At 30.8% G+C, this 9,466-nt stretch overlaps 1 protein-coding gene, 1 non-coding gene and 1 pseudogene across 6 annotated transcripts; 2 read left to right on the top strand and 1 right to left on the bottom strand.

Annotated features, from left to right (window-relative positions):
• The first annotated feature begins 1,025 nt into the window (after positions 1–1,025).
• LOC110427533 (mediator of RNA polymerase II transcription subunit 21-like) lies at positions 1,026–6,302 on the top strand. 5 transcript variants are annotated; one of them, XM_021443089.2, is made up of 6 exons: positions 1,026–1,297; positions 1,449–1,527; positions 4,780–5,127; positions 5,284–5,361; positions 5,452–5,503; positions 5,928–6,302. In XM_021443089.2, exons 3-6 carry the CDS (start codon positions 4,921–4,923, stop codon positions 6,002–6,004), a joined length of 414 nt encoding a protein of 137 aa, XP_021298764.1. In that variant the 5' UTR covers positions 1,026–1,297; positions 1,449–1,527; positions 4,780–4,920; the 3' UTR covers positions 6,005–6,302. The 5 variants fall into 5 exon arrangements, with proteins under 5 accessions (XP_021298764.1, XP_021298761.1, XP_021298762.1 ...); XM_021443086.2 differs by lacking the exon at positions 1,449–1,527; XM_021443087.2 differs by lacking the exon at positions 1,449–1,527 and having other exon boundaries at positions 1,026–1,306.
• A 617-nt stretch (positions 6,303–6,919) lies between these two features.
• LOC149526379 (U4 spliceosomal RNA) lies at positions 6,920–7,070 on the bottom strand. Its single transcript, XR_016352069.1, has one exon. It is a non-coding gene; the product is annotated as a U4 spliceosomal RNA (small nuclear RNA).
• A 767-nt stretch (positions 7,071–7,837) lies between these two features.
• LOC110427536 (aquaporin PIP2-7-like) overlaps positions 7,838–9,466 on the top strand; it is a 13,532-nt pseudogene continuing 11,903 nt past the window's right edge.

Here is a 9,466-nt window from a genome sequence, read left to right as displayed (position 1 = left end):
TAGTTTTTATAACATATTAATTATAATGAGTTTTTATTTATATAAAATTTGACATAAAATATTATAATGTATTAGTTGTATCATTAATTTCATACACACACACACACGCACATATATATATATATATATAACAAAGTAATACATATAAATATATACTATATAAAATTAAAATATTACTTATACTTATTATAAATCAGTAATTAATATTTTACAAAATAATAAATTTAGTTAATAACAATAAACAATATATTATAAATAAATAACAAAATAATATACGATATTTATTGAAATCTATAAGAAAATGTCTACGGATTATTTCTTATAGAATTTCACATATTTATTGAGAAAGTAATTAGGCAGTAGATTTCTTGTCTAATCAAGGCTACAAACATCAGGATCTTTGTGTATTCACTAAAGCACGAGGAGAGTTATATGGTATTTTCAAACTAAATAGATTAAATTTATTATATGTTCATTTTAAATAAATGTAAAAGAATAGTACTCTTCTTTTTTATTTTTTATTTTCCTTGTATTGGGCTTTGTTTTGTAAACTTTTCATAGATCTTTGTAAACAGGCAAATTACTTATCTTCTGCAACAGAAATTCAAGCAAAGATGGTAATTCATGTATTAGGAATTCTATCTCTTATCATGTATGTAATTCTGGAGGTAAGGTTTTGATCTCCTTTCTTGCTGTACTTAATCTTTATTATTATTAATAAAACGATTAAAAGGTAGTTGGACCTTGCTATAACTTCTAATATAAAAAAAATAACAAAATAATATTAATTTTATTTCTAATTTGATAATATTAAATTTATTATATTATACATTAATATATAATATATTATGAATATGTAAAGATATATTATTAAGAATTATTTATTATATAGGAAAGTTTAATATAAATATATTAAAGTGTTATTGTTGTTAACAATTATTTATTTATTAATAAAATTTAAAATATTTAAATTTTTATCGATACAAGAGCTTAAACAAGTGTCTAAAAAAAGAAACTAAGATTTAACAAGTCTACCACCCATTTCTTAGTTTACCAGCCTAGGCTACAAGTAAACCAAACCCTCAGGGCTCAAGTCCTGATCCCTAATCCCTCGCCCATGTCCGTGGCTCAACAATTTACCAAATATTCTCTACTTCGCTGCCCCTTCTGGTGCTGTGACAGACGGCTCAAGCTTCCTTTGCCGTGCTGTGCTTAAGGTCCCTGCTTTGCTCCCCAAACTCTGCACTTCCTCTGCGTTCCGATTTACAGCTTTGGAGCTTCTGATGTTGTGCTGAAGGTGCTGAAGGTTTTTGTTGTTGTTGTTCTTCTTCTTCTTCTCTCTTTATTTTTTTCCTGTTTGGTTACCAAGAAACCAAATCTGATTTTTTTTATGTCTTTACCTTGCAATAACGAACTGATTTTTTTCCTGTTTTGTTTGAATATCTTAGTCTGTGTTCATGTTTGAATATCTTTGTTTGATATCTCTGCATTCACCCCCATGGAAGGAAGTTGATATCATGGGTCAAGGTGAGAACATTATTTTGTCTTAATATTTCTCCGAAATAACTAGTTGGGGCTTGTCCAGGAGGAAATGAATGTTTACCTCATTCTTTGGCTTCTTTGACAAGGTCACATGATCGCTAGAAATGATCAAAGAGCCATGTAAAATGTCCTCTTTCATCTGAACCTTCTCCTAGAATTTTTGTAGCATACACCAGGAAGTTCTAGTAGCACATTATAGAATTCGTAGCGCAAAACGAACTTTCTCCTATTTCATCAAAACCTTGTTCCTTTTCTTTGGTTTTGACATTTGATTCAAAGCCTAATAAAAAAGCAGAGTATTTGATTCAAAAAGCTTTTCTTCTATGGATTTTACCAATTGCTTTGTCACTATTAATTCTCTTTGTTTTATTGATGTTTTAATTAAATATAAAAAATATCATTGGGTTTTGGATTGTATAATCAAAAATAAACTCTATCTCTTAAAACTTTTAGATTTGTATATCAAGTTTTAATTGTTGAGCATTTTGTTTTTTTTCTTCTTTTGTTGATTTTTCCTGTTTTTTTTTTTTAATGGATAGATAGTTAAGCTAAATATAACATAAAGGGCAATATACATAATATGTAGCTAATCATCATCAATAGTTACTACACAAGTAAGTTTGCAGTGATGATTATGATGGCATTGCTTGAGATGGGGTGTCCCTACGCTTTTGATGGGTAATAGTGCTGTTGGTTGTTCTCCCTCTGCTTGATTATTATGGTTTTTGTTGATGCAGGGGACTGCTTTACCGTTAGGTGTTTTCTTTTCATTTTGTTGATTGTATGAGGGTTCTTTTTGTGTGCCAGTGGCTAACAAGATGTCAGTGGGGTTGGCTGTTTTTGCTGTGGGTGTATAGGGTGGTTTACTTTTTGAAAGTGTACTGGGAATAAATGACTACTAATTAATGTTGAAAATTTAGTGCAAATTAAAGAATAGAGATAAGACCCTGAAACCAGGAAGCTTAATGAACTTTTCCAATCTAGTACTATTGTGAAACAAGACAACCAATGATCAGTACTATTGTGAAATGAATAAAACTATAACTTTTGAAAAGCAATTGGAACATGTATGTATTCTAAATTGTTAGATATTCATTGTCTTTGAAATGAAGAGTACTCGTTTCCCCAGCTGTTATAATTCTCAAATGTACAGTCTAAATCAATGACCTTTTAGTTTAGGTACCTCACAACTATATATAGCTTTGTTAAAGTATTTGCACTGAGTCTTCATGGCTGTGGAGTTTGAGATTTGAGAAATTTATATATATACCAAATTCAAAGTCAATTTTCAGACTTCCCAAGTGGATTGCTACGTCTAGTTTAGTTTAGATACTTTGTTAAATGGTTAGATCATTGAAGCTCCGACCCATTAAAACAAACATCCTTGTGCTTAGGGTAAACTTGGACAAGCAAAGACTTCTTTGCTGTCTCAACATTGAATGGTTGTTGGTTGAGTACAATAACTTGCTAATTGTAATCTAATTAATCTTTCATTTGTATTAGTTTTATCATTACATGTTGGACCAGATGCAGATATCAGACTCGGTTAGAGCAGAAGAAAAAAACTGTCAACAAAGGCTAATAATAAATATTAATTTTGAACCATTTTTGTATTAATGCCGGACTTTGACAAAAGCTTCATGCAGAATTGTGGGAAGAATGAAAAGAGAGAATGTAAGGAAAAGAGGAAAACAAAGAGAAAATTATCCCATTCTCTTTTCCACTATCTAGGAGAGACCAGTCTTGCAGTAGTTTGAAAAAGGTGGAGATGTAAAAATTAAGAGTTAATTTTCATGACCATCTTATGTAAATTTAACTAAAGTAATTAAGCATAAGAACCATTAGGGAGACACAGTTAGTATTATCTTCTGACTTGGATAACCCTTTTTTCAGCTTATTCCTTGTATGTAATACGTTTGACCCCCTTCCCCCTCCGAGGCTACCTACTTAGCATTTCAAGCTCAAGCCTTTCGTTGGGTCCGAGAACCCGATTGCCTTGATGTGAGGTTTGAGAGTGTCATCAGTTTTTTTGGTTTAGGTATAATATCATATGATGTAAAATTCGATTTATTTAATACCAATGAAAACTTTTTATTGAAAGCATTTTTTGAGTCATCCTAAATTTATGATAAAATTTGAGATTACTTTCTCATTTAAGAGAGTTACTCAAAAAAACTTATTGTTATAAATTTTTCGAGAAAGTGTCATTATCTGGAGTTATCATTTACATATAAAGTATAATATTATATGATGCAAAATCAGTTTATTTAATATAAAAGAAAATAAAAAATCTTTTATTGAAAATAATAAATTTTCTGAGAAAGTTTCATCATCGATTCTCATTTATGTGCAAAAATATCCACCCAAATTGAATGCAATGATAAATGAATGTCAATGATGCATATTAAGCAAAGCACTTATTAATTGTTTTTTCATGCATGCATTTTATTTTTAAAATTTACTGCTTTATTTACTTTGAATAATTCTATAATTTAGAATTCTATAACTTCCTTTAAATAATTGTATTTTTAATTAAGAAAACTGTTTGTCAACACTTTACTCCGTAAAACGGCACCGTTAGTAAAGTGAAACCCTGCCCGATTTTGTTCTCACTCTCCCATTCTCTCTCTTCAAACGGCGCCTCCCCAACGCTTTTCTCTCTCTAAAAACAAACACTGAAAACCACCCTTGCTTTTGGCCGTTCTCCAGCTGCCGGTGAGCCAGGTGGCCTCCCCTCACTTCTCCTCAGCGAGTAAAAACCCTAAAGAGACCCTAAACCCAAAGAAACTCTATTCCGAGAGGTTTCAAGGATGAAACCTTCAAAACGAAAGGTCCCCCTCCCCTCTCCTATATTTGCGTGTTATTTGGTTGCAATTTTTCTGTTTCTTTTCCCTTTTGGGATTCTGATTGAGGTTTTTCATTTGGGTTATGGATTCGGCTGCTAGAATGGTTTAGGTTTTTTCTTGATTTTTTCGCAGCGATCTCCAGGGTTTTTTCTTTCTTCCGGTTTCTTTGTGTCCCTTTTTTAAGTGTAGGCTTGTGGCTTTTAAAGCCGCTCCAGAGGTGCCCTTTCTGCCACCTCCCGTGCCTTGTGTTTTTGTCTGTTTCTCTTGTTCATTTTCATTTCTGATTTTCAACTTCATTTTTTTTTCTAGATATTTTTATTCTTTTCCACTTTTATTTTGTTTAGGCTCAATTATTATTTTTTTAATTAATCTATTTATTTCCATTTTTCAGGTGTCTACTCTTTGGGTCTTAAGTTTTAAGCAGTTTACGAATCACCAAGACCAAATACTTTGAAGTTACAGTTGCCAAAGTTTTGGCTACTCTGTGTTCGATCTGTTGTATAAAAATTTGGGTTCTCATTGGTTTCGGAAGATGGATATAATTTCCCAATTACAAGAACAAGTAAATGCAATAGCTGCCCTAGCCTTCAACACTTTCGGGTCGTTGCAAAGAGACGCTCCACCCGTCAGGCTTTCCCCAAATTACCCAGAACCCCCTGCTAATCCCACTGAGGACTCGGCGAATTTCCCCGACCAACCTAAGCTCATGAGTGCTGCTCTTGTTAAGGCCGCTAAACAGGTGAGGACGGGTTATTGATTTTATCAGAATTTTTTTTTTTTAATACCATAATCTTAGGAATCAAATAGTAGTATAATCGGTTGATTGGATCAAATCAGTTCCTTCTCTCATGGCCTTATGTCGGATGTTACTGATTGTTACTACTACTTTCAACAGTTTGATGCCTTGGTTGCAGCACTTCCATCTTCCGAAGGAGGTGAAGAAGCTCAACTTAGAAGGATTGCTGAACTCCAGGTAGATAGAGTCTCGACTAGGTTTACTGTTTTCCGGTTTTACATGTCTTAATTGTCTTTTTCTTGTCTTTTTATCGTACCTGTTGTCCAGGCCGAAAATAATGCCGTAGGCCAAGAACTTCAGAAGCAACTGGAGGCTGCAGGTACCTTTTCCTATCATTTGGGTTGTTCGCTAGATTTGTTGCCTTCCATGTTCTAAAGACTGAATTTTGTTTCAAATTCGATTTCCTCTTTAATGAATAAAGAACAAGGGAAATAAGTTCCAAAATAGGTGTGGGATTGTTAAGACCTAGTATGCAGCTTAATCTCAAGAAGAAATTTTTTGTGCTAGACATCCCTTCAGTGTTGTATTAGACAAAACTAATAAGATGTTTGCTCCATTGCTGTCATTCTACATACCCATTTCTTTTGATTTTCTAAAAATGGTACATGTGTTATTTTCAACCTTGCTGTAGGATTAAGTTCCCCACATTAAACTTGGGATCTAAACTGTACCTTGGGAAAAGAAAAGTTGAAATGAAGAAAAATCTAAAAATCTATATGCTTTATTTGTGTTTTTGGTGCCAGAGAAGGAATTGAAACAGGTGCAGGAGTTGTTCAGTCAAGCAACAGATAATTGTTTGAACTTGAAGAAACCAGACTGAAGTCAATACCTAGTGAATCCTGCTTTCTTTTTATTGTCTTTAAAAGTCTTTAATCCTATGTACTTAAAAGGTTCTATTGTACGAGTTTAAATTTGTACAAGCATTTTGTTATCCACCAACGAGTTTTGGTTTGCCTCGTGGGTTCTGATTCCTCGTTAGAATTTAGCTACTGTTTCATGTTTGTGAAGACACGCTGACTGTTTTGTGTAAGCCATGGTCAGATTGGCTCTATCTTTAGTATATATACTTTTAGTATATATATTTTAAATATATAAACATATTTACTTTCTATTTTGTATTAACGTTACAAAAATTATAACTTATTAAATTATTAATTGTAATATATATATATTTATTTATATAAACTTATAAAATATATTTTTAAAAAAAAGTTATGAGATTAGAACAGTTTTAGAACCTAATTATTTTTTTTAATCTCATATAATTAATAACAAATCTATATAGTTAATTAAACTTGTAAAGTTGTTTAAGTTGTTTGAATATTTATTTTTAGTTATTTAAATTAATATTTTATATATTTATTTTTTATTATTTAAATTTAATATTTATTATTTGTGTATTTTTATAAATTTAATTATTAGTGAATTATATGAAATATAAATGAAAATGTTATTGTATATAAATATCGATACAAATTCAGGTTCAAGTAATTATATATACACTCTGAACATTTTAATCATTTTTTTACATAATTAAGTTTTTAAACAAATTTAAATAATTATCAGGTAATGTAATGGACATTTATTAAAGTTTGAATTAAGATACTAAATTTAAAAAAAATTTAAATAATTATAAATTTTAAATATTTCATTTACCAAAGTATATCAAAATTAATAAATACCCTACACATCTTTGCAAAATAAACATGAAACCTTTCAAAACTAGGAATTGTAGAGCTTTACCCCAAAGGGAGCCCTTCTAGAAATTCTCAAAGGCCAGGGCCGAACCCAGGCCTAAGAGGGGGTTTGGAAATAGTTTTCAACCAGCAATAGACGCGCCTCGGTTAGAACCTCACTAGCTGCGTCATTGCCCCAAGCGCAAAGATGGCTTAGCCAGGTCTCAGCTCAGATTTTATAATGGATGCAAGGGTTCTCACATTATTCTCCTATTTATGTGGGACGACTTAACCATTTAGCTTCAATTTTATATTACCCAAATATTGAAATTGAAAGCAATGGTAATGACAATCATTGCTCTCTACTTAGCTTTTCGATACTGAAAAAAAATCTCACAATGGAGATTTTTAATTGAAATTATGTATCTTATACACTTGATATTATATTAATAATTGAAATTTACAATTGAGATTAAATGCGATTCAATCCTAATATGAAATCGATTCATAATAATAATATAATATATATCTAACAAAATTAGATTATAAATTTTCAAGATAACCATATAACTAGGATTAATTCTTTAATTAATAGCACGTGCTTCAAAATTTGAAAAAAGTGAAAATTAATGGAAAAATTATCATTAAAGACATTGGCATCTACTTTTGAAACTAATGTGGAAATCCAAATATTTTCATGCAAGTAATAAAGATTATTCAAGATTTTAGAGGGTCTTGAACTCTAGTGTTAAAGTTTTAATTTAATGAATTGTCTGCTCTATTTTGGATATTTATCACTAGTTGGTTTAAGCATGAGCAAAAACAAAGAGTTTCATGTGATAAAAGCATGGTTTATGCAATGAACTTGTTTTAAAAAAAGGTAACGGAATCATAAATCAACTCTTCATTTCTCAATCTAGGGAGGACGGCTAACTTTGTAAGGTAGCATCTCAATTTCATATTCAAAGCCTGACACTATGATTAGGCCTGCCACCACAAATTATGACGTAAGCTCTCCCACTGTGGAGATTTTATAAAAACAGCCCTCCCAAGTGGGCATGAAAATGGCCATGAGCAACTAGTATGAAAGACCTACTTGTTTAAAAGTTCGAAGATTAATCATAAATTGTTTGAATTGTGATTATCTGATTTATTATAAAAAAATAAAGTGTAATAAGTAATAATTTTATAAGTATTCAAATTTTTTGTTAGTAGTCAGATACATGCGTTAGAAAAAAAAAAACCTGTTGCAAATGTCAAACAGGTACTTTAGAATGAATTGCTTATAGAGCAATAACAGCAATGAGAAATCCCAAAATATAGTGAAGGAAGTTAGTAAAGAACGACAAAGTCGCAAAGACTACGTGAACACTCCACCAACACTACTTGTTGACATGATGTCATAGTACACATCAACTCTTATGAGATATTGTTCATTTTGACCATGACATCTTCCCTTGACTTTTCATTTAAAGCGTCTGTTTGACGTGGGACTTATGGCTTTATTTATTGGGAAAATATCTCTATGATTCACATGATCCACGTTAAGGCTGTGACACATGGCTAAGCTCAAGCTCTAGTCTTTTCTAGAGAGCACTCGTAGTTGAGTTCATATCCACTATCTTTTTCCTCACCATAGCCACTGTAATTGGCCAAAAGAAACAACATGATGCATGTGACAGGCTTGGTCTCTTGGGTATTGCGTAGGGTTTTAGTGGAATGATTTTTATTCTCATTTACTGCATTGCTGATATCTGTTGTTCTAATTTTATATCCATGCAAGCATATGTATCGAAAAGATAACATAATGATAAATAGAATATCGATCTCCTAAAGAATTGATCTACAATTTTACTAATTACTAAAATTAACATAATTTAATTATATCCAAACAAACAAAATCAAGTAACTAAATAAATTATAAATTAACTAAATCTAATTAACAAGAATTTAACCTAAAAAATTGAAGCAGCAATAAAATTGGATAAAAATCAACTCAAACAAGTCTAGAATTACAATATCTCTCACACTTCATCTAAATCTTACCTCTCTCCCTTAACTTGTTCTAATGGGTTGAATTACTAACCTAGAGTCCTCAATTAAGCTCTGTCGATACTCTTATAAAAATATCTATTTTAATCAAAACACTGTATATTTAGGGATAGCTCGTAGATGCTTGACCTGATTATATAGGGTTAGGGTACCCTATAACTGGGTTTGGGATAGGTTCGGGTAGTGATTTCACTATCCATATTAGCTTCGAGTAAAGTTCGAGTACCACCCCTTGGGTACCTGCTCTCCAATCTCGATTACCATTTATAAATATTTTATTATTATTTCAAAAATTAAATTAAATATATACAATTTTTATCAACTTTACAAGCAATTCTTTTGTTAAAAATTAACAAATATATAAAAAGTATAATTTCTCTAATTATTAATGTGATGTCATTAGTATATTTAAACTAAAAAATTATTAGATTATTAATTTTGTTTAAATAATATGAATATCATATCATATTATAAAGGAATATAATTACTGTTATATACATACTTTTAATATAAATATATTTACTTTCTATTTTGTGTTAATATTACAAAAATTA

This window comes from Theobroma umbraticum, unplaced genomic scaffold, assembly GCF_002168275.2.
Source record: "Theobroma umbraticum cultivar Fairchild unplaced genomic scaffold, ASM216827v3 scaffold_34.0, whole genome shotgun sequence".
Classification (NCBI taxonomy): domain Eukaryota; kingdom Viridiplantae; phylum Streptophyta; class Magnoliopsida; order Malvales; family Malvaceae; genus Theobroma; species Theobroma umbraticum.
The sequence above is the reverse complement of the archived record's forward strand: the minus strand, read 5'-3'. Positions and strand labels throughout refer to the sequence as shown.